General features: G+C 43.2%; 1 protein-coding gene across 11 annotated transcripts in view; it reads left to right on the top strand.

The window, feature by feature from the left end:
• The window catches only part of kirrel3b (kirre like nephrin family adhesion molecule 3b), a 161,829-nt gene that overhangs the window by 73,782 nt on the left and 60,293 nt on the right, over positions 1-27,754 (top strand). For all 11 annotated transcript variants that reach the window (XM_084351627.1, XM_084351633.1, XM_084351632.1 and 8 more), the window contains exon 2: positions 22,691-22,840. In XM_084351627.1, the coding sequence (XP_084207753.1) occupies positions 22,691-22,840 (150 nt within the window). The remainder of the gene's footprint in view (positions 1-22,690; positions 22,841-27,754) is intronic.

The following is a 27,754-nucleotide window of genomic DNA, read 5'->3' as shown; positions in this document are numbered from 1 at the left end:
GATCAGCCCTCGTGCCACTTGGTCAACTCAGGCCAACACATCACCACTCCATCAATGACAGTGTTTAACATATCTGCAAGTCACACTCCTCTACGTTAGACAGCTGCACCTGTGACCTGCAATTGGAATGAATTGGTGTCAATTTGATTTGCCTATGCGGGAGCTAAAATGACCCTATGATGACCTTTAAATGTCAGCTTGCACCAGGAGCTGCGGTGTCAACAGGAGGCGTGTGTGCTGTGTGTTTAAAAGCGGGTTTTGTAGATGTTTGAGGTTGCCGTGGGAATAAAAAAGGCATTCATTAAAATGTGTTACCTAGCTCAGAGGAAGAAGCTATATGAGGTGTATAATGACATTTAGCGCTAGCACAGAACACTGGGAATATATCTAATTACCAGGCAAATCATCAAGGAGGCTGTGGGCTGATTCAAAAAGCAAAGCACAAAGCAAACACAGCGAACAGACAGAGGTCACGGAAAAGCCAGAATATTCGGCTGCGTGCGATATCTGCCTCCATCAACACTGAATGTTTATGTCACTACTGTATTTCTGTGCTCCCCACACCCAAACATGTGGAGCGCACACTCACACAAAAGGTTCCCCGTGGCTAATGCAGCTGTTTGCTTTAATAACTTGCATTAGAGTAAACACATCCCTGGAGGATAGTGCTCCGAGATGAAGTCTGACGCTTCCATCTCCCCAGGTCACAGCATCCTATCCTTCACACTGGCAAGCCAGCACATGGACATGGAGTAAATCTAGGGCACTGTGTGCTCATGTTCGATTTTATCACACTTGTGTAAATTTCCTTCAACGGCGTAAAGTTATGCCTTCGCTGGCTTAGGGCGCGAGGTGAGTGTGCAGCAGCAGTTGCTGCGCGGAGGGGTGTGTGCGCGCGTGTGTGCGCGTGTTCTTGATCTTCACAGGAAATCTGACAGGCCAGTGTGCCTGCGGATTAGAGGGGCCTCTGTTTGGGTGGCTGCATAATTAGGACAACTCTGTTGACAGTGCTGCAAAGTGGCCTGCTTTTTCAACACTGCAAGTTTCCTCCTTTCTCTGTCCTGTCCCTGCACATTATAGGCCTCCCCACATTAAGCCCAGCCTTGAAACTAAACCTACCTAAAAAAAGAACTGGTGACGGTTGCAGGGATGTGTTTAAAGATTTAGCTCTCAGTATATCACAATGCAGAGACGGAAAATGTTTGCAAATGAGCTTAATGAGCAGGGTTGTTGTGTTAGGTGGCATAGAGGCTGTGTGGTTCAACTTTCATATCATGATGAAGTTAATGTTGATTGAACAATCTAATGGCTTTAGATTAATGACACCATCAGTGTTTAGATTGGTTCCCTATAAACCACGCTGTCTGGTTGGCACTGAATCGCCGAACGATGACTGGCCACCCAGTCGGCTGGCAGCTTGGCACCATTCCTATCTGCTTTCACGTCTCCATTAAGAATGTATAAGTCATGTTTTGTTCTGTATTGCTTGTAGTTGCTACTCTGAGGAAAACCGAAATGATCCAGTTAATCTGCCAACGATCATACCATCTGGAAACACAAGGGGGTGAAAAGTTTAAGAGTCCTGATTTACAGTAAGTTTCAGCCTAATGTTGTTTCCCTTGTGTGGGCACAACTTCTTCTCCCAAAAGTCCACATCAGATCAACTGGAAACTTTAAATTGTCTATGTCAGTGCATTTGTGTGTTTACGCTTTAACCCTGCTATAGACTGACAAGCCATCCAGGGTTCCTCAACCAGCCTTTCATCCAGTGCTGAGATGGGCTTCAGCTCCCTGTGACCTTTATGGGGAATAAGCAGGTAGAAAATAGGTGCTTGGATGCATCCATGTATTCATTCCACAGGGTTAAAAGCATTAGCTAGATGGACTGAAGAAGAAGAAGAAGAAGTGGAGGGGGTTGAATACAGACAGTGGGTAGAGATTTTTCGTTCCACCCTCTGAGGACTCAAACATTTTCGTTTCACCTATCTCTGTGTGAGCCAGTCGTTAGCTTTCATCAAAGATAGGTATCCTGGCACAAAGCAAACATCTCTCTTCTTAATCTATTTTTTACTTTTTTGCCTTTATGTTACTGGTGTGTGTAGTTTTTTTGCCTTTACCAAAGAGACGAAACTGTGACAATTCCACGGGGAACAGTTGTCATACTTACCGTAAACTACAACAACATGTCTAATCGAGCCACGCAGCTCAGTGCCATCCTCTTGCCAAAATCAGTCAGGAACTGCTCAATTGAACTGTGAGTGGAGACCCGTGAGTGTGTCTGTGTGTTTGTGTCTGTGTGTGTGTGTGTGTGTGTGTGTGTGTGGGTAGTTGGCTGGCTGGCTGTGAGACGAGGAATCCTGGCTGTGCTGGAATGCTCTGTGGCAAGGTCTGTCGGCCTGTTGTGCTCCAGGTAATAGCTGACATTTCTTCATTTGTGCACCTAATTGCTGATTTACACTGCCTCTAATGACATGTGAAGTCAGATCCAGACTCTGTAATGGGCGAGGGAATCTAGCCAGAAGTGTCCAAACGGTTCACTCTCCCTCTCTGTATCTCCTCCCCTCTCTCCCCCTCCCTGTCTCTTCCACTCTCCTGTAGCTGGCTGACATCTTCTCTGCATCCTTTATTTATGCACTCTTTCATCAGTATGGCGTTCTCCTGGCAAAATGCCAAGTCAAATTGTCACTTAAGATCAGAGATGAGTTTATCTCTCTCTCTCTCACTCACTTTTTTCCTCTCTTTTTTTTTTTTTTTGCCGTCTTCACATCTTTCCAATTCCTTCATGGGATGACTTGCGCACTGCCTGCGTGCGGAGTCTAACAAATGGTTTAGAGATCAGTTGACTGGAAAGAATGGAAAGCAGCCTGGCAGTGAGCGAGTCAATGGCTCAGCTTAAACTGACACTGAGCAGAGTAACATCGTACACCATTTTCCTCTTGCATTTAGTGAGGATTATGAATTTCTGAAACAGGACAAATTATGTTTTGTTTATGATTAGGGAAGCAACGCAATACAAAACGAATATTTTCCCTATGAAATGCATCCCAATCAGTAACGTAATACGGTTACAGCATTACTGCCGGGTACCATCTCCCTCTTTTTTACATGCTTATGAGGTGGAGACAAAGAGATGGAGGGAGAGATCAACCATTTATTACAGCATAAGGCCCAAGTCATTTCCTGGAAATGAACATACACTGGGGTGTGATACATGGGATCCCTTCTTCCATGTAATGGCAATCTAAGTGTCCTTTATGGTTTCATTCAAAATCCCTCGTCCTTGTGTGGTGCAACTAAACACATTAAGGCAAAATGACGGATGGTCCCTGTGAGTGTGAGCAAAGCGGATGGAGGGTACAATATGTATTCTCCACCCACAGGGGTGGGGGATGGGAAACTTCTTATTAATTACAGTGTAAGGAATTTGCCCCACTGCATATTGTTCTGATCCACTGGATGAACACTGCCATGGTTGTATGCGTGCGAGTGTGTGTGTGTGCGAGTGTGTGTGTGTGTGTGTGTGTGTGTGATGGCTCAAGTGTCCCACTGTGGCATGCCAGTGTTGTACTAAACGAAGCTGACTTTAATGGCTGCCTTAATGAAATGCCCGGGCCCTAATTAAGCCCTCTCCACATTGGTGGGGACAAGCTAGATTCAGTCTCTCTCTCTCACTCTCAGTTCCCTGAAGGCCTGTTCCATCTCTTCCTTTAGGATGTGTTGCCTTGACATCTAAAAGCCTCCTCTAATGGCTAAATTGTGTCTGGCATGTATGTTTGTCTGTGCCAACATATGCTCGAGCAACGGAGCTTTGATAACACAAACTCTACTGTCAGCTTCCTTCTTCTGGCGGCGCTGAGCGCTGAACCAGCAAACATTTCAGTTTCTTTTTTTTTTCCTTTTTTGTTTTTGTTCATCAGGGAGCTTTCTTAATAGAGAATCTCACTGATTGGAGCAATATTTGGCTTGGTATTTTCTAACCGTCTTTGTTCCACCGGCTCAGAAATAACTTCTTTTGTCAAACAGCATGCTGGGAATCTTGTTTGTGAGTTTATAATTCATAACGTGTCTGTCAGTGACTCATGTGTTCAACCTTTTGATAAGGGAATGACTTTCCTAAACAGAACATGATGAATATGAGAAGCATGTCGAGTGAGCTAACCTTCTTGAGTGTTCTTTAGCAATGTGACACAGTGTGGTGACATCCAGACAAAGTGACTCTCTGAGATATTAAAGCTTTCGGACATGCGCACACCTAGCAGTGATTGATGGTCCCGAAGACCCAGCTAAGTCGTGTTTTCCGTCTCCCTCACAGGCATACAGGGAAACAATCACTCTCCATCTTTCACGTAACACGCTACAGCTACAGTACGATGGCATAATTAATTGCAAGAACACCTTAACGAATGTTTTGCGTTTTTTTACGGGCAAATCTTCAATAAATATAAAAATAGTGTGATAAACAGCCTCTGTTTGCATTTCTTCCATTTAATTGGCAGCTATGACCTTCAGCTGCGTTGAAGTGCAAAGCAAATATTTGATAAAATCGCCGCACATATCTCGACGGCACCGTTTCTTCTTCTCTTTCCCCTCTATTTCATTTGGCTCGCTTTAATCATGTTTCTCTGCTCGCTGTCACAAGTAAATAATGAGTAGATTCAAGATGTCTTTGATTTGCGAGGCCTTAGCCGGGTCACAGCTCAATTGGCACAGACAAGAAAAAAATCAGCCCATTTGCTGAGGGCTCATTAGGAGCCTTGCAGCGTGAAGCAAGGGTCACTGGATGATATGGAGTCTTTTTATTCAAAACCCCTTGATCCTGGAGATCACAAAAATATTCTCCGCCATGATGGCAAGCGAGAGCGGAGCAATTTCTCCAGATGACAAATTATATGCTCCGGGCTTGGAGAAAGAGAGCGACAGAGGGCGAATCCGACAGACAGAAGAGAGAAAGAGGGAGAAGACATAATCTATACCTATGTGACTCCAAAGCCTGCAGATGAAAAGTCACATCATGTCAGACCCGGTTTTGATGCATGCTGCCCACAGATGAGGCAGCTGGCAGATATACTGTGGGTTAGAAGGCTATTCGATCAACATTTCCAGAGGGACATCAACATCAGCGTTTGATAGTGCCCCATACAGATGAAAAATACAAATAAATCATTTCTATCTCTCAGAGCCAACTGTGAGAATGAATACAAACAGCCATTAGCTAAGCAGAAGTGGGATATCTGTCCTTGCTGTGCGGGATAACGTTTGTAAGCCTCACATCTGCCCTCTCTGTTCATATGCATGCTCTGTGCTCTGTGTTGTAGATAGAATCGTACCAATGATTGAGTTAGCATGGTTCCTCTCAAAAACACTGGCTTCAAGCAACAGTGGCTGTGCCACAGTTCTCTGTCTGGCCTGCCCGGGCTAATCTGATTCACACGGGCACTCAACTCATATCACTTCTCAAGATTTGTTTCTGTCTACCCCGCATGCTATAAAACAAGCAGCAGGATGTATCATGATTTCCACTTGTTCACCGTTAAAAAACAATCTGGTCACTGTGACTTCATGTGATTTACTCACACAAGATCATCAGTTAAGAAATATTTCATTCAAAGTCTCCTGTGATTTACTCACACAAGATCATCAGTTAAGAAATATTTCATTCAAAGTCTCCTCTCATACGTTAATGACACATCAAGTTAGTTGGATTTCAGTCACATTAAACTTTTCTTATAACTCTATAGTTTACCTCCGCCAAGGAGGTTATGTCCTTCACCCGTGTCTATATTGTTGGTTGGTTGCTTGCTTGGCTGATTGATTGACTGGTTGGTTGGTTTGTTTGTTGGCTGGTTGCTTGGTTACTTGATTGATTGGTTGGTTGGTTGGTTGGTTGGTTTCACGAAACTTAGATCGAGGATGGGTCTCGGCCCAGAATAGACCCTATTAACTTTCCAGATCGAAAGACGGATACAGGAATTTTTATCTCACTTTTTTCAACATTGCAAGATTGCATTGCCTTTTTTTTAACATTTTTGTTTATTTCTCTTGGAATAACACATGGCTCTTGATGAAAAGGGTAAAAATCAGGTGTATTTAGTCGGCTCGTGTCCATGAGTGAGTACAAAAGGGGACTAGTTTGGCCTCGGTGGTTGATGTGCTGTACTGACGACCAGTTTGAGCGAAAAAATACCAAACAACTTCAAATTCTGTGCACGTTCACATACATACATGCTTTGTGTGTGAGTGCGTACACACACATAAAAGATGGCTTAAAAGATTAATACTGATCAATGAATAAATCTGCAACAGGCTTAATACTGGAAACATGGTGACATTTGGTGCATCATTAGGCACGTAATTCCAACAGCTGTAGAAGAACCCATGCTGTGGCGGCCCAAAAGAAACACGTTTTCATACAATAGGTTGTTGTTTTCCCTTTTTATGGGCTGCTTATATTATACCACACTTGCATGAGACTGGGTAGTCAAGAGGACGGATTCTCCTGGGCACAAGTGTTTTCTCGACGCACAGTTATTTTCAATCGAAGTGGAACTTAGTCGAGGGTGGCTCCTATAAATAGCGCTCTTTTTAAGAATCAGAGAAAGTGTCTTTTCTCAAATTATCACCCTCTCCACAGAGCTGTTTTCCACTGGCTTCAGCCCCACATTATTCTGGCACATCCAGTCCCTCTCATCCCTCTCCCTGCACTTTCCCTGCATGACGACTTCATTACCTCAGAGATGCAGGGATACTGGTAATAATTATTCATAAAAAATATGCACCTGCAAATTAATGGAGAGGTATTATGCATACTGCTCTACCCCGGTAATGTATTTGAAGGTATTTTTAACGCAAGGTAACACCGGCACGCAGGGTTAGGACCTGCAACCTATTATTCATATTCAGCACTATTTCACCCAAGGTTAAATGTGGGTATAAGAGAACAAAGTGGTAATAATGATGTCACTACAAGGGATATATGTTAATGCACACTGCTCATTTCAGTCAGAATCCCCACTTATACCGTATATAGCACTCTGGAATTTTCCTATCAGGCTTTGGTTCATAAATTCTTTACTTATTTACCAGGGCTTTGGCTGAAGCAATTTGCAATTCGGTTGCAAATTGCACAGTGCCAAAAACTAAACATAAATGGTTTTTGACAACTTTACATTTGCATGTGAGCCACCGTTAATCCGTAGCTAGGGGTACGTTATTTCACATTGTGTGCTCACTACTGAAAATAGGTTATCACACCACATGTTTGCGGTTTTACAGTCTTTGTTTGACCACGCATCTGTTCTTTTAATTGGGAACAGTTATGACACCTGCTGTCAAACCTCCGCAGTCAGTTGTATTCAGTCATCTGTGGGGTGCATATGGCAGCGGTGGGGAAAAAAAAGCAGTGAAAGGGTTGGGCTTCAAAAAGAGAGACAGAGAGAAATAAATTGAGACACAGAGAGTCAGGCAGAGTCAGGAAGCTCAGGACAGAAGCTTCAGGTTGTGACATGTTAATTGCTCCGCTGCAGCCAGCTGCAGGAGAGAGTTGTCATCCTGTAGGGTCTAAAACTGCCTGGGAGTCGTATCTCCACTCTTTTTCATTCACACCTGAAGGGTAGCACTGACACCAACAAACAAACAAACAAACACACACACACACACACAGGCACTGCCTGCAGTGGCATAACAGAATCTGATGTTTGTCATCCCAAAGGGCATCATCGCCAGTCTAGCTCAATCCAACTGATTGCAACAAACTCGCTAAATGAAATGTACTTGCAGCCTCACATTCCCATGCCACTTCTCCATTTATAGCCCTTTTCAAATAGCAGGTAAGGTACCTGTGCACCTTTTTAGGTTTATGTGCAGGCTGAATATTAAGGCCGATAACTCCTGTCCTCCAAAAAGTTCTTCCCTCCCACGTTGGTGCTTTCTGATTTTCAAAGAAATATCAGATTTAAGATTCCAGTGCTGAATGCTGACTCTTTAAAGCCTTGAGAGTAGCTATTAGATCATATATCTAATGCTTGCAATCATAGAGTTCAAGCCTGTTGGCTTCATCAGTAAGGCATTGCCACAGACACCATGCAAGGCAACAGGAGAGAAGTCACACTGTGAGGACTTGCTTACTAAAGGTCAGACTGTCAGCGCGGGGCAGCTACTCTAATCTCCCCTGACCTGACCTTCAATAGCGCAACATTATCTCCATTAGTGTCTACAAAAAGCGGCACTCCATTTCTATATGCGGGCATGTCCATATTTATATGTATGTTTGTGTGTACACCCGATTGTGCCCGTATGCTTGTGTGTGTGGGAGCCGTGCAGAGTTTTCCAGCTTGCAACTGGCGTCCTGCCCGGCAGCAGGACAAAGGCTCTGACAACCTCGGCAATGGCAGCCAAAGGTAATAGCCAAGGGTAACTACATGAGGCAGTTCAGTGACCAGGCAAAAAGCGAGTGCTGAAGTGCCTGTAAGTGCCCAGTAAAAACAGCAGAGGCCCGTGACTGCTCTGTGCTGAGAGGGCCCTTTAATTGGTTTAGAACCCATGTTATCATGACTTAGAGCAGTTTAAGATACGCTTCCACAACCCAGTGGCCACGCACACTAAGTGGAGAGGTGGTGAGGACCTACCCCTGGATTATGAACAGGTTTAAATGGAAGATCGTTTGATATAATGAGGTATAGCCGGGTCCCTGGAGAGGACTCGACAGTAGATGGCACAGTTTTTATGACTACTTTTCATGCTTGGCATTCTGGCTGTAACAGTCTATATTCCCAATGAGCTCTCAATAAGGCAAAGGCAGTCAAGGATGTTTCTTCACTCTAAAACCCATAGTAGTAATTCAGTCTTCTCTCTCTCTCTCGTATGCCATGCCTTTTTCTAGCAGAGCTAAATTGTGAGTAAGAGGCATTGGCAGTAACCCGACTTATTTCCTCCAATGTTAATGAGATATAAAGTGTGAAAGGAATCATTCGCTCACACTCTCCATCACCGCTTGTTGAGCCGGCGGAAGTTGGTTAGCGGACTTTTTTTTTTAAGTGACCCAATAACGTCTGACCTCCGCTCTCAAACAGCTCAGCTCCCTCGGTAAACACTTCGAAGTGGGAGCGATCTGTTGCAAAGCCTTGTCACAGTCATTAGTCAAACTGACATCCAGCTGAGTTAAAAGTGTGCAGGAGGCAAAGTTGTGCAGAGCGAGGCCGCCTGGTAGAATTTTTATCTTCACTCTGAAAAAAAATAAGAGGTTAAGTTGCATTCCTCCAAGTGTTTCACCTGCACAGAAGAATGAAAATTGGCAAGAGAAAAGCTGATATTTAAATTAGAAAAAATGAGAAAGGAGTGGGAGGAGTGTGGGGGTTCAAAGCTCTTCCCCCATCAGGAGCTGAATTATGGCCCCAGGCGGTGCTGTCGGCAAAAGAAAGTTCAAGAGGTGTGAAAGAAAGGAGAGGAGTAGTCATGAAAAAAGGCTTTCTTCAGGCTTCACAGTCTAGTAACCAGGATGCTGAGTTGGATGTGGCAAAGCGCCCCGGGGGAGGCCAGGGGCGCTGAGAGACAGTAACCTGAGATGAGAGGTACCTGAGTCTCAGCATCAAACCACTTCTGTGATCCAATGAAGACTAGAGCCTCTGTGTTCGCTCGCTAAGCCCCTGAACAATGACCAATAGGAGGAGCAATGATGACGGTCTGGTCAGTGCTGGTCACGCTGGTTGTGTGTTTCACAGAACTGCTTTTGGAAACCACCTTTAAAAACGTATTACGTTTAAGTTAATGGATGAAAAATGCCCCTGTTTATTTAGAACAGGGAAGATTTAAAGCATCTGGTGAAGGTAAACTATTTCATGAAAATGTATCCAAGTGAGGTGAAGGGCCTTCAGGAAAAAAAAACCCCTCATCTCGATTGAGGTGTATTTATTTCCATTTAAGTAAAGTAGTTCGATAAACAGCTCTTATAGCAAATGGATCGGTTTAGAATGTTACGTGACTCCAAAGAGGAAATGCAAAAAGTAAAAGGGAGCATTTTCAATTAGTTTTTAGGCTTTTTGCCGACAGAGTTTCTGCCAAACCTTTTCCTATCATTACCCTCCCATTTATATTACTGCCTTAAGTCCCCTAAATCCTACGACTAGTGCATCTCGCACAGCTGTGCACTTTTATGGCATTTGCTAATGTACTGTAAATGACATAAAATATGACAAGCTTAGTTTTCTGCCAGCTCCTGCTTTTATATCATTTTTTACACCGTTTTGAATTCCCATTTATTTATTTGAAGGCAGGTGTGATTTTATGTCCTCTCCATGGCTGTAAAGTGCTACTTTGAAATGCAAATGAAGCTTTGATTGAGAGATTTCCGGGGAAAGGGTGTTGTGTGCGAGGTGACAGTGTGGAAAGCGGGTCCGAGGGGAGATGTTTTGTGGTCCCGTTCAGAGCTCGGTGATGTATTGCTGAAGAACCACATAGGCATGGTAGAGGACGCTGGAGGACGCGCCGTTGAGCCCCTAACCGGAGAGCCGTCCACGACGTGCCGACTTTGCAGACAATCAATCCGGTCTGGTGTTCTCACTGTAAACCACACCACTTCTAAAAGCTGAATTTCCATTCTAAACACAATATAGCTTCACCCTTTTTCGCTACTTTAAAGACATCGCCTACAGCTTTCTGGAAATAATGTTTTTGTCCATTTAAGGGCAGATTTCAAAGAAAGGCTTTGGGAATCCAAATGAAATTACAGGATAGAGTGTCTGCTTATTGCCTTATATGCACTTAAAGGTAGAGTGTATACTTGAAAGGTAATGGCTTTCTGCAGTCAAGTATTATGGTGGCTCCCTCACTGAAATGGATCTCTTTACTCCTGTCTTGACAGAGTCCTCTTAGTGAAGGTGTGGCATAATGTAGTTCCGACTCAGGCCTCTTATCTCATGTCAGTGGTGTCCTGCACACCTTGATAAAGCCTCCTTTCCTTGTCTTGTAACAACATTCCACTCTGTCTGACAGGTACTGTAGCTCGCGGGTACCTGCCTCTCATCTCTCTCTCCGCACACACATTCACACCCTTTCTCCACTTTTCCAAAAAGCCTTTTTTTCACTAATGTAGCGGATAGCACTTGCAGCAATGGACATGCATTTGGTAAAATCCAAAGTGTATTACACTCATCCTCATCACCTGCGTTTATATGTAGAGCTGCTGACAGCTTACAAGCCGCTAACCAGACAGAGGGTTAGGTTAAATACGCTCTAATGGTACAATGGAGGCTGTCATTAGAGGCCTGTTATTTTTAGGGGGGTGGTGACAGTGATCTATTGGAAAATCAAATCTCAGATGGCTTACGGTTTGTGGAGTTGTTTTGGAATCTGAACAAGGTAGGCACGCCACATGGTACAGTATGAGGGGAAAATGTGGATGCTGAGGTCCAACATCTGAGGCTTTCCTTTGAAACAACTCCCTTTTTTAAGTGACACAAAAGATCAGTAGCCTTCCACTGAGTTGTTAAATACCTCAGAAAACTGTCTTTGCAGCCTGTTATTTTTTTTTCAGCACATGTGACAAATGCATTAGAGCTTTGAGCAAAGAGCTTTTTTAAGAGAATGAATAAATGTGGTAGCACAGCTATGGCTGAGCACCACCTAAGAAATGGTGTTAAGGCATTTAGTGCCACATTTACAAGATAAAATACATTAAGAGATCAGGCAACATAATACAATATTTGACACATGACATTCACATAACACATAAAAAGAAGAAAAAAAGTTCTCTTCCATTCAGTGCAACACTCAGAATTGTAATTACAGCTCACTTGACAAAAGAGAAGACGAGGATCATTACTGCAACATTTATGAGCATTCATGGTAAAGGCAGATGCCTGTGTTGCCCGTAATGGCCGCAGCTGAGCCGCTGACGCTGTGATTTAACCTGGCACTTTGGCAGTGGCGAGCCGCTCCTCCAAATCAAGGCTAAGTGGCGGATTCATCAGTGGCCTGTCGAGATAAAACACTCGCCCGGTGGTGACACGGAGATGAGGCCCTGATTGGTACAAATATATCTCCCTCCGGTGTCAGCTCTCATTCACCGGTCTGAGCGCAGGCTGAAAGAAAGACAAATGTTTTGATTAGGGGTCTCTTTCAATGTCACAGCAGCCAGTGAAGAAGAATGAGATGCGGCTGTCTCCAAGGGAAGCAAATTGTTGAAGACGATGAGAGGAAAATGGATGTCTCCACTGTCTGGAGGGTGTCGAATGGGGATTTTATGAGTCAGAGGAAGCTCAGTGAGAGCATCTCTTTTAATGAGACTGCATTCCTTTTTCCAGTAGACCATCTTGATTTCTGCTTGCCAAGATATAATACATACATGTTTTGTATTTTTGAAAAGTAACATCATTATGTAAGTTATTCTTGAACTTTATCTACATTGCAGTTAGTGTTTCTAAGACAACCACGTTTTTAATGAAAATCTCCTGTTTACTTCCCTACCGTTTAAACTCTGACGCGCCATCACTGGCACACTGCTTATCCCCTCATCCTTATGGTGTTTTTATTATAATCGCTGAAGTTGATTGTGAGAAGCCTCGCAAGTATGTTGATATATTTCATCGCAGATAATTATAAGACCATTAATCACTAAAAGTGGATAATTATAAATCCATCCCAAGTGAAGACATGTGAGCATTAGCTGCTGTGTCTCTTGAGGAATGGTAGTAGCAGGGCTCTTATCCCTCTGTCTCCATCAGTCATCCATTCTTTCTACTCTAATCCACTGAGCTCAACAGGAAATGGGAAACAGTGTTTAATGTTGAATTAAGCCATCTCAGAGGGGAATATGCAGTTTTGCAAAACGTTTAACAGTTTCTATCTATCTATCTATCTATCTATCTACCTACCTACCTACCTAGCTATCTACCTAGCTATATGCGGCCTTTTCTTATAAAATATGCCAGTCAACAACCCACAGAGCCTACATGTATATTTCTCCCCCCATCCCACACACTTCTTTGTTCATCTAGCCAGCGATGGCACAGACTTAACATGTTGTCTTGTATACCTGAATATTTCCTCATAAAGAACAAAATGGTGACGCCTGATTCCCGCAGCTTACGCTGTATAGAGCGGGAGATAAAAATACAACACGCCTTTGCGAGAGAAACCTTGACAGATGCGACGTGCGTTTCAGTGGAATGCTGAAAAAGGTAAACAACTCAAAGTGCCGTCACCGTTGCACTGTGAGAACCTCCGCTTTGGGCAAAATATTTCTGAGATCGGGGGCCTATTTATGGAGCCTCTTTACCCCTCAGTTCACCCTTCCATGAGTTATCTACTGTAATAATTTGACTCTAACTGTGACTTATTTGCAATAAACAAATAATTAATGGATATTACTAAAATATGCAAAACCTATTAGGCTGAAAGCTTTTATTTGTATCCAGAGTGGCAACACATCTGATCTGAATAACCACTACAGATTCTTTTTTTTTAAAGCATGAAGACTTGTTAGCGACTCGCTAAAACCTTCATGTGGATTGGACACCTTTCCTAAACCTTCCCGACACACAGCTACATCCCTTTTGGCTTTATTTTCCAAGGGCTTTGATCTACCTCTTGATTTAATCTCACTCAGAGGGAGAAAAAAAATGCTCCGAGTCTCGAAAGTCAAGGTACACTTTTATCTTGTCAGCCCTACAAAATATGAGTTATGGCTGGACAAAAGGCAGCTTAATGTGGCTTTCTGTGCCTGTGACATATCATGTAATAGAAAAATGGGACTCTCCCTCAAAATATATGATATGCCCTATTGGACTAAGGCCCTCTCCGCACAGCATCCATCAAATCAGCCACCTGAGTCTGTTTCAAATGCTCATCATCCCTTAACGAACATGATCAATCCCACTGTAGGCTCACTTTGAGCACCCTTCAAGGTCCCTCCCCTGCACAAACAATACATTCCCTTTGCAAATCATCAAGCGTCGTGGAATCTATAGACGCGGTAAACACTCAAGTGTTCACATGTCAGCAAAAGAAAAGCAAGACTGGCCTTGGGCTCTTCAAACAAACATTCAAACAAATACTCCAGTCATCGAGAGCCCTGAAGAGGCAGGAGGCGATGAAGTGGTGAAAGTTGACAAAGAGAGGATCTAATGACATAGTGGAGAAACAGAAGGGACCCTTCCTATTCAATCAGGCCCCATCTGAACTCCCAAACTTCTTCTCCTCTCCATCTCCCTCCACAGCTCATTTGCATCCCTTTTATGTCCCTGCTTCCCATTATGCAAACGTGTACGCTAAAAAAGTAGTCCGGTTTCCAAAGCGACTCGCTCCGTTTCCCCACACTTTTTTTTAATCAATACCAGTCAGGGGAGGAGGGTTATGTGGTGTTCAGTCGCATTTATGCTAACTAGAATATTTGAACTGTTTTCTTTGAACTGTAGTTACCTTGGAAACCAACCCGCAGGAGTTGCTGCTTTACAACAGTAATTACAATCAGTGGTCAGACTTTCTTTTTTCAGAATACGTCCAGGAAGAAGATGTGTGTATTGTTTGATTTCACGCTACTTAGAGGCTCACAACCTTGAAGACCTTTACACTTCATTAAAGCACTCACTCTCTTTATTCATCATGGGGGACGCCGAAACAGATTTGTTTTGTCCGCTGCTCTGAATTTCTGAGGCGGGTAAGAATCCATTCCGCGGCTCACGATGCCTCAATGACCTTTGAACCCGACTGTATTCAAACTGCCAGAAAAGATGGAGCCTAAAGAGATTTAATAAACCGTTTGTGGCCTCTGATACTCCAGTTTCTGATGTCCATGAAATCTCACTTCTGGCCGTGTAGCTGATGATGAAGTGGGTGCCTGCAAGGCCTCCCCGCTGTTGCCATTTGTAATTTTTAGAAGTCATCATTGGAGGCGATCCGTCTTGATTATGCCTTGGCAACTGTCATGCTCCACTAATGCACAGTGTGAGAGAGGGCATAAATACAACGTCTTCCGGCAGCACTGATGTTTATCTTCCCTGCTTCATGAATTTGCATTCCCACAGACAAATTCTACTCATAATGGCAGCCATCACAGCGCAGATAGGCTTGGCGTGTTATCAGTCTGCATACAGTGTTTGTTTTTACAAGTGGACAGGCAGGGAAAAAGGATTTGAACATTCTGATGAGGAAGACAGATTGATAGTAATACATGGCTCCTCTAATGGGCTGATAGAGCTTTATGAAATATTCATTATTGGTAACTATTGTTGCAACATTGCCAGCTGCATCTGAAGGATTACATTTTTGTTTTAATGAAGTAGCCCGTGTAAAACAAAAGCAGCTCTGAGAAATAGGGCTTCACAATTTGTGTTGGAAGCTCGGTGAAAGCAGGTTGCACGATCTCTAAAAATTCCTGCATCCGACGAGAAGGAAGGTTCACATTATTACAATGAATAACACCCGGAGCAGCCCCACAATGAACTATAGCAAATATCTGAGGCCTTGTCATTCCTGCTGTTCCTCCATGCTCCCATGTAATGTTCACTTTTCAGAACACACTGAAGGCAATTTCTGTCAGAACGACTCGAGTTTATGAAAAGGTGTTGTACTTAAACCATCCTCTGTGCACTGTCTGTGGGTGCAGACCTCCTTTTCTTAGTAACTACATGCTGTACCGTTCATGGAGTTTCACTGATTTATTCCAGCAAGGTGAGCGAAGCCTGCATGCTGAACGCTGAGAGTAGCACGCCGTGACAAAGTCTGTGTAGGACTCATGTATGTGTGTGTGTGTGTGTAGGCTCCACATGTCATGCATCTGTGTTTATTGCGTACTAAAGAATGTTATTTGAAATATTCCAGGTTGTGGTTTTAACGAGTTAACAGTGCCAAATATCAAGAAGTGATAGTTGCCGAGTTTAACTCAGGCAGTAAATCAATCACATCCAATCAGAAATACTGGGTGACCACTGCGAATAAATTAGATTATGAAAGATAGTTGATCAAAGTGTGACTTTCAGTGGCTATGATCGGTAATTAATTGGCTGTTTCCTGCCAAGTTTCTGTCACACACATGCAGTGATGTTGCATTAACACCTCTGAAATTGGGCTCGCTTTCGTTGTCGAATTCCTTCTATCGCTTTCTCAGACATTTTGCAGAACGCGTTTATCACCAATCTGAAACAGACTTTTCCGAACATGGATGGAAGTCTATAACCAACGGCAGCCTTTTCTGTGGTTTCTATCCTCTCAGTGGATTGATGAATCTCACAACAGCACGCTTCACTGACAATGTCAACTTAATAATCATACTGCAGATAATTAAATTGCACAAATCATAGCCATTAGACCTATAGTGAGAATGAGAGCATGCATGCTGGAGCTGTAGGCTGATGACTAATCAGCGTCTGGTGACGAAGGACACGAATGTGCGTCGCTGCCTCCGAGGAGTAGGAGGTCTGGCGGAGAGATGGGGAGGGTGTGCATTGCAAGAGGCGAGTTTCAGTTCAGTTGGGAGGGATAAAGATTTAGGTCAATATTGCTGGAGATTTGCGATTATGTAGAACTACAAGTCAGAATTAAAGACACCACTGGAGTCCTTTTACACGCATCGAGTAATAATTTAAAGAGCTTCGAAAAGACTAGAAAATAAAAAAAATGCCTGGTCATGTGCTTAGAAAAACATTCATTTCTGGTACCTGTGGGGTGCATGATGTTTTTTCATTTGCCTCCAGTGCTGCTGTGCACCGCAGTAGGATCTATAAGAATGTGTTCAGTTTAGCTCTAAATTCACACCTTTATGAAAAGCACCTAGCATCTGTCACCTATGGCAACGTTGGACCAGTGGATTAGACGAAGATAAAAATAAACCTCTCCCCCTCACTTCCCCCCAATGGTTTCTCTCGTCCATTTATATACCACCAGCAGCAAAGTCATTAAAAAAAGAAACCGTGGTCGTTGCCTACCAAACTACAACACCTATAACTAACTCACCCACTCCTCCATATTCTGAAGCCCTCCTGTGCTTCTGAATTGCTGGTATAAAATGCCCAGGCCAGAGGGGTAATAGTTTTTGATAATGATCCTGGGCTAAGCTTTGGTGCTGTGTGGCCACATGCTGCACAGACGGCATGCTGATTATTTCTCTGAAGTGGGCTGGATGTGTGTCCGTAACGGTAATTTCCAGGCCTGATTGGCAAAGAGCGATGAAATTGGGGGCAGTTAGCACTGAGGGGAAAATAGTGCTGGAGTGTGTGGAAATGCAGAAGCCGTCCAATGGTAAACAAATTATCTGAAGTGAAATGACAACATTAGGCGATGCAAAGTGCCGGTCCACATTATGAATATGGCTCGGTGCACAGTCTTTAACGACCTGCCTTTTTTCCACCATTTGAAACAACTGGGCAGTCCTTATCAAACATCTCTAGCCTCCCCTTTCTAAATGCAGGGCGATAAACGATTTGATGCACATAAACATATCCAGTAAGGGATAATGCATAAACATTTGCAAGGGGATCCAACACTCTCATTCACACCTGAATAACCTGAATGTGGATATAAAAATAAAAACATTGCCTATTATAATTGTGTGTTTGAATGTGGTTCATCACAGACAAGCTTTTAGCAAATACTTGTTTTTCTCTAGCCTGAGCTGGCTGACTGATTCATGATGTATGCCATGTAAAGTCCACCAGAAGTGGGGTTAAAGTAGGATTTAGAGGGCCCTATTGGTAGAAACGGAACATCATATTCATCATCATCACCTGAAACTAAGAATTGTTGTGTTTCCGTGACCTCAGAATGAGCCTTTTAAATCTATAGATGGAGCGGAGTGGTTGCTTTTCTAGTCTGCCAGACACAGTCTGCCATATTGCACCACCGTGTTTCTATAGTTGCCCAGAAAGGACACATTAAACACTGGCTCTAAAGCAGGCCTTTCACAAGTTCAGCCCTCAGATTGCACCCCTCAGGTGAGGGATATTCAGTTGGTTGCACCGCTAGATGCCACTAAATCCTACATACTGGTCCTCTAAGGTGATGTGCATTATCACCTCATGCTGCACTATTGCCATTGTTGAAAAGCTGTTGTTCTCCGTTTGTTATGTCACACCCACCTTGATTAAAGTATATGATTACATTTTGACATCTGCAGTGTGTCTCTAAGGAAAGGTGGTGGTTAGATAATGGATGGATAAGCTCTTATGAAAGAAGCACGATGCTCAATTTAGAAAAAGTGCTGACGTCAAACATTCCTCTGTTACTGCCACTTATCTTCCGAGACAATACACAGAGACCAAAAAAACTTTCTTTTTTTTTTTCTCAGGTTATATTCATAGTGCAGGTTTGGCTGCTGCTGAGAGAGAATAGCCCAGGGGCCGTCTGTTGTCTCTAGCGACAGACAAAATGTGTCTGATTCCGCTCTGTGTGCCCACACAGTTACCGAACCTAACCCCTGAAGTCGAGGCCCATTAGTCTCACAGCAAACTAGCATGTCTAGACTGTTTTTCATATTATTATTAATGTTTTACCAAGCTCTCTAGTAAACCCCATTAGGATGCTTAATAAGGCGTTATTAACGTGGATCTCCAGCTCCGTGGGCACCTGAGCACAATCACCCTGCTCCCCTCATATTACTGTCAGCGATGAAGTTGAAAGTGAGGTGCTTAATTCTTAATTGGGCATTTTAACTATGAAAATATTTTTTTTCATGAATAAGTGAGGGGGACAGGGGTTGCTTTTACTCTGTTACATGCCATGCCTGGCACAAAATAAAGAGGGAGCGACACGTCTTTTGCCCAAACTGTGAAGCCCAGTGAAGGATGAATCTGGCAGATGTGACAGAGATTTATTTGGCGCAGAGGGGATGGATGAATGAATGTAGCCACCTTGATGTGAGCCCCAGCCCTCTAAAACACATCGCCCCATTTCTGTACTGCCGTGTCCCCGTGAAGACACATTTGTTGCAAGAGTCAGCCAGGCTTTAAATTGAATGAAGGAGGTCACTTTTTAACTGCTCAAGTGACAAGTACAAGCTGGTGTCAGTTAAGGCTTTGATTCTCCCTATCACCGGTGTGTTTTAATAGCCCTGCTAGGACATCATTCTTGGATTGGCAACACAGTACAAACTTTTAGGCTAATTCACTTGAAGGATATTAATATAATACAGCGGTAGGGCCAAGTTTTAAGTGTCGATTCCCAATCCGAGAGGAGCGCGTCTGAAGCCTCATTCAAGGTCTTAAACTTTGGGTTTCAGCATGAGTTTCTCACTGGCAGCCCCCTCTGTTCAAGAGCAGTGTTGGTGTTGCTCAATCTGAATCCTGATTGGCTGGTGGTTATTGTTGACTACTCTCCATGCTGATGATTTCAGTGCCATGTACTGTAGCACCTCATTTGTACAGTTTTGAGGTACTTGTCCGCTACTTTATGCTTCCACTCCACTACATTTTAGAGGAATGTTGTACTTTCTACTCCATTACATTTATTTGATAACTTTAGTCCCTAGTTGCTTTGCAGATTGCTTGCTGCACCAGATCCAAAAATAGTGCAAATAATATAATTCATTTAACAGCAAGTGCTGAAAAACTGATTCCATAGTTGGCCAGGCTGAAAAGGGTGTATCTAAACACTTGTACTTTTGATTACTAACTACATTTATTGTCAGAAATATTCCTTTTTGATAAGTGCTGTACATTTAAAACATTGAAAAATTTGCCAAAATTATCTACAGAATTTGAAGAAACACTAGTATTGATGTCGTGTCAAAGACGTCTATGTATTGTGTTGAAGAGATTACTACTGAAGTTGGCATGCTAACCAGCTAGCCCCAGGCCTAAAAAACCTTCTCCCACTGGTCCAAAGCTCCTGTGCTAGCAGTGTAAACACCAACGATCCCCTGGTAGTCTGGCTAGCTGCACGAACAACTGAGCTAACAAGCACTTATTTGTTGGGAGTCTGAATTCAAGGAGGCTGATTCTTACCTATTTCATCTTCAATACCAATACTTTTTTCCTTTAGGGCTAAAGTGCTATTCATATGCTAGTAATACAGTAACACTAGTTATTCTTTGTACGTGCATAAAGTCAGCCTAACTTTTAGATCCAACAGCACTGGAGCCTATAATTCACAAAATGTAACTTCATCAAGTATTAGACCCACCTTGACAGGTAAATCCTTATGTCTTTTAAACTCTGCACCTCCAGTTTGAAACCCAGGCTTTATCTCTCCAAGTTGAAGTCTCCCAGACCAAACTTGTGACATAATCAGTTTTTAAGACTTTGGAAAGCTCCCTCCAGAGCCGGGGAAGACATTACACAACTGTCTTCACAGGCAGCGTGGCGCTCCCCGTGACGAGTAAACTGATCTCGATGTTCAAAATCAGTGGAGCTCAATCGTGCTCCTTAAGCGAAAAGTAATGGCTCACATGCGTGCGCAGGTCGTGTGAGAAGCGTGTGATTCAGTTGTGTGCAGTTAATTAATATTTTTGAGGGGGCTGTTTGAGAGTCAGATATTTGTTTACAACAGTTTCAGGGCAAAAGTGTGACACGGAATTAGCATGAACTCCCACTGCAAACTGTGCGCTAAAATCTGTCACTGTGCAGACAGTATTCAACAACATATAAGACAGCTGAGAATGTTTTTCACCTAATTGAATGCTGTAATCAAGCTGATACCGCGCTGCTCTGCCTGGGGAGCAGCACGTCAGGAAGTCTATCTCTGAAAAATAATCTCCAGTCTATTTTTTTTTTTCTCTCCATGACAAATGAGGCAAGAGGGATCCAGAGAATAAGACGCAGGATTGAGAAAATAGGTGGGTTGTAGGAAGTACATGGACCTGTGTGCTGCCAACAGAGAGATCCCTCCAATGTTAAATCAATTACAGCACAGGGAGAACTGTTTGATAGCATCAGTCATGACTGAGCAGATACAAGATTCCCTGGCGTTTACAGTGTTTTTACGGAACATGCCAAGAGATCTGTTGAGGAGTTGTCTATAGGTTGGCGTGCTGCTGACTGGGTAGCAGAGTACAGCCGAGATAAGCTCCTCACATGGGAACGCAGTCAAGGCCCGAACAAAGCTGTCTAGGCTTGAAGGGCAATACATATCGGGAGATAAAGTCTCATGCAGGCAGCATTACCCACAGTATACATACACACTTACGAAGGGTCTGGTTAGCCAGGGAGAAGCTGTTTAGTCTCAAGATGATGAAAAGCCCATTATATGCTTTGAGGTACGGCGCATTATTTCTGTTCCTGATGTCGGTTTAGTAATAGATCTATATTAAAATGAGGCAGTGTACAGGGTTGTGTATTTCTGTCGGCGTGACAGTGTACGTGAGGAGGAGAGTGCCCAAAATCAATATGAAAACTTCTGCTTACATCTTTAACAAGCTATCCATCACGCGGAATTCAGTTCAAGGCTGAAAAATGACTTGTGGGGATTCTAATGGCATTTTCCAACTAAATTAAAATCAGTTTCTTGTATGACAACAATCTCTTCTCTGATGTGGTTTGAAATCGTACAACAAAGCAAATCAATTTCCTCGTCTGCAATAGGATGAGTAATTTCTTTGAATATAAAACTAAGCATCCAAAGAACTGCAGCGGGTGGCTGCGGCATGATAGAAAGATGCTGTAAGATGAAAACACCCTTTCACGTTCTTTTGCCGTCTTTGCTCGGCTTATTATTGTAATTCACTTCGTGTTATTCTTCTATCAGCTTTTCATTTGCATGTGATTAATTTTAAAAAGTGCGTGTGTGTGTACAATTGGGGTACATGCTCCTGTTTGTATGTGTGCTTGTGTACGTGATGGATATTAAGTCGTTCCAGGGAAAAAAAGGTAGACGGTCTGATCCAAGCGACTGAACTGCGAAGTTTGAAAAAAAGGAACAGCCGCGAACAAAACTGTCTCGGAAAAAGTGCGAGAGAGGAAGTGACACTTTTTAAACCTTCGCTGCAATCTGTGCTCCCGAATGTGTCTGTATGACTGCATGCCAGTGTGTATATGTCTGTATGTGTGTGTGTGTAGGCTTTAGTTGATAGGCAGCCTGCCAGTGTGTCTAACTACACATCAGTACCACTCTGCACCCTCCTCTCTGATCCACAACACTAACCCTCCCCTCTCCGTACCCCTCACCATTAACACACCCTCTGCCTCTAATGGAGTTCACTGCACAGCACTTTCCGCCTGAACACGCGGCGGAGGAGTGCAGCTAATAGCGGTTGCACAGTTGGAATACATGGGTGTGAGCTCGAGTTAATGTATGCCACTAGAGCAGTGTTGGCAGACAAGATCGTGTTATCTGCTGCGGTGTGTACGGGCCCGGCCCATCTGTACGGTGACATCCTTCATAAATGAACCAAGCTGAGCTGTGACGGCTGTCTCTTAGCCCGCGCTTCAGTCCTGGTGCTGCACTGACACCTCTGATGCGTGTACAGTATCTTGTCTCGGGAACTGTAGAAGAGTGTGCCACGTTCATATCTCACCCTTTACTTTTTTTTTTTTACTTTCAACGTGACTTTGACAAGATGTTTGAGTGAAATTGGTGGAAATGGGCATGCGGTGCGCTTCCCTTCATTTTCCCTTCACGCAGACCTTCAAACATTGAAGACATTGAAAGCATGTGTTTGTAAAAGCACTTATTCCCGTCTTTGATGTTGAATTTTCAATGCTCTCTTATATTAAAATAACAAATTAATGACTTAGATCTAACCTTTCCCTTCTTCTTTTCTGTTCCGAAGGGGCCGAGGCCATGTTTTCCCAGCAACCCCAGGACCTGGTGGTGGTGGCGGGCCAGCCTGTGACGTTACCCTGCACCATCCCCGGTTACCACGGCGTCGTCCTGTGGATCAAAGATGGCCTGGCGCTGGGTGTTGGCAGAGACCTCTCTGGTAAGGAACGACATTTATCCCCTTGAGCGTGTCACCCCGGATTTCACCATCACCCTCCGATCCCCCTATTAATTAACACTCTCTAATATAACTGTCATATTCAAATGGCTGCTTTTTGTCATCCGAAGCCCCCACGTGTCAACACTCAGGCCTCTGCCAAATAAATTAGAACATAATTAGATAACAGAGGTCTCATAATAGTGTATTTGAATAGAAGTGTTATGTTACAAGTGTCACGTGGAGCATCAATAACGACATGACCAGACAGAATTAAAAATCTCTGTGTGCGATGTGGACCTAAATCTTTTCTACTTTGTGTTTGGCAGGGAGGCACAAAAATCCAAATGAAATGTAAAATCAATAGTGGCACTGGTCTTTGCTGGTGCTTCAGGCTGCTAAATGGCATTTTGAAGAGTAGCTGGCGTACTCTAATTACACTGCACCTCGTGTATAATTGCCTTAATTGTTTAATTTGGAGTAAAAGTGACTACTGCACTGTCATTTAGTAGCCTGTTGTTCCACCAATCAAGGGTTTATGTATATTCATGACTTTGATGAGTTTCAAGGAAACATATCACTCCTCCAAATAAACATTTACAACCTTTTTGAAGCGCCGAGCTCCTGAATGAGAAAATCCATTAAAGCGTAACACGCCCGCATCATTTACTGAAATGATCATTAAATTCTTACGAAACAGAGATCCATTTGAATCCGTGCACACAGTATGCAGCAGGATGCTGTGCTCTATAAGGGCACAGTCTCTATTTTAGAGTCTAATTTGCCTCACACACACCACCCCTGTGTGACCACTGAGAAATTGAAATAATTGCAATTCAAGGCACAGTGAGAAAATAGTCAGCTGCGGCCACTTTTAAAATACAGTAGTCTCACATGATCAGGGACGATTAAATATGTATTTCACTGGAGATTGGGGGTCCTCTACCCTCTGACCTTTAGCAAAAGCTCTTACAGGCCTTCCCTGTCGCCGATGTGGTCTGTAATTAAACCTCAGAGGCTGACAGAGCCCCAGTAAAGCCACCCTATTCCCTCCTCAGCTTCTTATCAGGCCCTGGGGAGCCCGAGGGGTTGCAGTAAACAATGGTCCTGCAGTCTTTGAGTCTCCTTAGGAGGAGGAGGCAGACAGGGAGAGTACTTATGATTGCTCGAGATAGAAAGAGATAGAGGAAGCAAGATGGGGCACAATTTTATTTGGAGCAGGGATGTTGAGTTTGTTTTTACCCTCTTCTATTTGTATTGATTGAAAAGGACAACACAATCAAGATGAAATCTTATTTTGAAAAATGAACAAAATTGGAACGGAACAGAGAAAACAGGGTCGCAGAGCTCAAGGGAACCACAGTAGATCGACCTTTAACATCACGTCTGTGGATAGTTTAACATTTATGGACAAGACACAGTAATCCTGACCTTGCATAGTCAGGCACAACACACAGAGTTGGAGTGATCTTCCTTAAACCATTTAGAAAATGCGCAGGGTTCTGTGCGAGGGGGAATTGCTGCCTGCCTGGAGAAGATAGGTAGAATCGACAGCATGATACCGACAGGGGCTGAGTGCCTTCCATTGAGGGGAGTGACACTTTTTCAAAATAAAGCGCTCCACAGCTGTTCTTTTTATCACTCCTGCCTACATAAAAAAAAAAAAAAAGCAATGCTCGTGGTAGTAAAAGAGTGACGGTACATGCACCGCAAGATGTACACAATGAAAGGCAAGTGGCAGCTGTATACATAAAAAGTGCGACGAATCAAATGTCGCATGGAGCATTTCAATAATATAGGTCTGCTCGGCTATTCATAGAAAGGAGCTGTGTCGGCAACGTTGTGCTCCGCCTGGGACCTGTTTCCATTCACAGGAGCAGTGATTAAACTGAGAGAACTCTTTCACCATTCAGCGCAAGAAATCACAGCACAAAAGCCAATGATTCCTATCTGCCCCTGAATTTCCTATTCATTCCCTTTTGTGTCACGCTTCTCCACTCTAATTAAAGAAAAGTGAAGTAGCCCCACAACCGCTCAGAACATACCAATCAATGTCATGAATATGCATGACAGGGGACGTATCTGTTGCGCACGACGACGGTGACAAAAGCAGCTATAAGCGAATTCTCCTGGTGGAGATGAAGAAAGGAGTGTTTGTGTACGTGACGCGCTGAGGATATAGGAGAACGGGCTCTTGCGAGGAGAATGGGCAGCAAAGCCTGCGTCAGTCTTGCCTCTCATGAGAGTGAATTGAACACCGGTCACCTGTTCGCAGCTTCAGCTAACCTGTTCCCAGCCCCTGGTGGTTACAGTGTGTGAAACATGCTCTAGGTGACTGCTATAAATCACTAGGCCACGCCTCAAGTGTCTGTATACTTATATGCACACACACATGCACCCGGTACCCCATTGATCCAGCCTCGAGACAAATCCATTTCCTCCTGATGGATTCATTACTCCTTAATGGGCCTATTTTACATTGTTTGCTTTAGGTAACACATTGTGTCTTTGAAATTCGCTGAGATCTAAGATCAATGGCCCTTTATGTACACATCAGAGCAGAGGTGATCAGTCTTCATGTGCGCCATGATAATTGTAGTCATATTGACACAACGCATGATCAAGGGGGCTAATAAGGTGGCAGAAACACATTAGAGTGTGTTTCTGTTGTTCGGAAATGAGATTATAAAATTCTTATCATTAACTGTCCACCGCAAATGCAAATCACTTCTCCTTTTGGAACCAGCTAATGCACAGAGATGAAACTGGAACAGAGCCATATCCTCACGCAGCAGAATTATTCTTAGCTTGCTGGAGGCACGGATGAGGTAATTGGCCAGATCATCTGTTTGTGTAACAGAAATTTACAGGGCTCATACCTTGCTACAATTAAGACGAGCAAAACAAAAGCGCATTGGAGGGAAAAATGTAGTTCATGGAGCAGATACCGGATGCGCTCACAGGTTGGACTGGAGTCAGCTCAAGGTCACATCATTCAGAATTGTCCAATGATCATTACCCTTGTGATCCACAATGGCATTATTGCTTTGGATCTCATCAATGAACATAAAATTGAAGCAAAATGGTTCCCCGGGTGACCTTGCGCGCATAATGGCGCGTCCTCTATTTTAGACATCATTCTGGGCATGAACAAGCAGAAAGCTCCTTTTCAGTCGATGGATATTAATATTATTAATGGAAGCTTTTAGTTGTGATCAGGTCTCTATTAACCCCGTTACCTTTACAACCGGTCAGACTGAAGTCCTGCTATAGCTCAGTGTAGGACACATTGTCGCAGGTAATGTAACATTCAAAGAAAGGAGACATTTAATCACCTGTGTGACCAGTTTTCCCACAAAACATCCACTTGTTGTAGCTTCCGTCTTTGCTCTTTATTGTTTTACGTTAGCTGGCCACATTCTGCCTTCCTCGGTTTATTTTCTCCCCAGCTATTATGTTTATGTTTAGGTGTTCTTTTGTCCTTCATCCTCCCACTGTATGGACCCTTAAGATTAAAGGCTACACGTAGGAGGACGGCTTAATCGGCTGTAACTCACCCCACCAGCATAAAATGAGGCCCACTTCATGCTCTATTAAAGGCAACTGGATTCAATGAAGCAACAGTCAGTAATTGGACTCTGAGCATACAATGAGCTTTTGCAGTAGACACATTCAAGGACCTAAAAGGTGTTACAAGGCTGCCCAGTCTGTTAAGTCCCTTTTTGGGTGCTAAAACTGCAAAATCTTTGCAGTGAAAGACCTGAGTTTGTGACTCTCTGAAGTGTACATGAGTCGGTGGTTAGCCTTTACTGAGAAATCAATGTTTTACTTCCCAACATTTGTTGGCAATGACCCTACAGTTGGGTGCGTACTGATAGACTTTTTGGAAAAGGCAATAACTAAGTGTGCGAATACAAAGCGTGTCGTTTTCTTTTGTCAAAGGCCAAAGTTAGGATGAGGCTTTGTTGAAAGCCTGGCCTTGTTCTGCTGTAAAATGATCCAGTCCCAGTCCTATACACTAGTTTCATCATTGAACAATTACTTCAGGAATAGCGGAGATAAAAAATAAGTTCTTAGCTGGATATTCTCAACATCTTTTGAAGTGCTTTTTTTTTTTATGAACAGTCTAATTTCATCCCACATACTGTATGCCCAATAATTAGAAAGATGGAGTGAGAGAGGAGGAAAAGGGATCTTCAGAGACGAGTAATTCCAAAAGCATGAGAAACAACCCATAAAGCTTCCCAGTCAAACACATTCTTCTTCCTGCTTATTTGCCCCGGTGGACGGATGCACTCCACAGCGCACTCTCAATGCATATTTCGATAATAGTTAAGGGGATATCTTTAAACCCCCGTCTCGCTTGACTTGTGTAAAATGCCCAGGTCTCTTGGATATTGCTCTGCTTTCTTGCATTATTAAACTGTAAATCATTTCACTGAACAATGCTGAAACAACTCAAACTCTGGCTGTTCCTGTTTACGGTTGCAGTAAAACATCGTTCTCCAGAACGCAGCAACCTCCACAGCAGCTCATTAACATTGCCGGGAGTGCAATAAAAACATTCATGCAATTCCTGTTTTAACCTTGTACGACAGTGCCTGAGTAAATTAGCAAATGAACAATTAAAAAATATACACACCTATAACCTTTCATACTCACCTGTCTTTCTGACTTATCTTGAGCAGCTCAATACAATTCATGTGCAAAAGTTAACATTTTGTATTTTAACACTTACACATCTATTTATGTTTCCCAATTAAAATTGACCTGAAAATGAACCTGCTGTATATACATGTAGCTTGTGTGTCAGTTTGTTGTTTTCTATATATGCAAAACATTAAAATTATAAATTTGCCATTTGGTAAATGGGCTGTATGTTGTCACGTGAAGGTTCTAATCCAAATGTGAAAATAA

This window comes from Pagrus pagrus, assembly GCF_965226575.1.
Source record: "Pagrus pagrus genome assembly, chromosome: 4".
Taxonomy (NCBI): domain Eukaryota; kingdom Metazoa; phylum Chordata; class Actinopteri; order Spariformes; family Sparidae; genus Pagrus; species Pagrus pagrus.
Note: the sequence above shows the minus strand (reverse complement) of the source record. Positions and strands in the feature narration are given on the sequence as shown.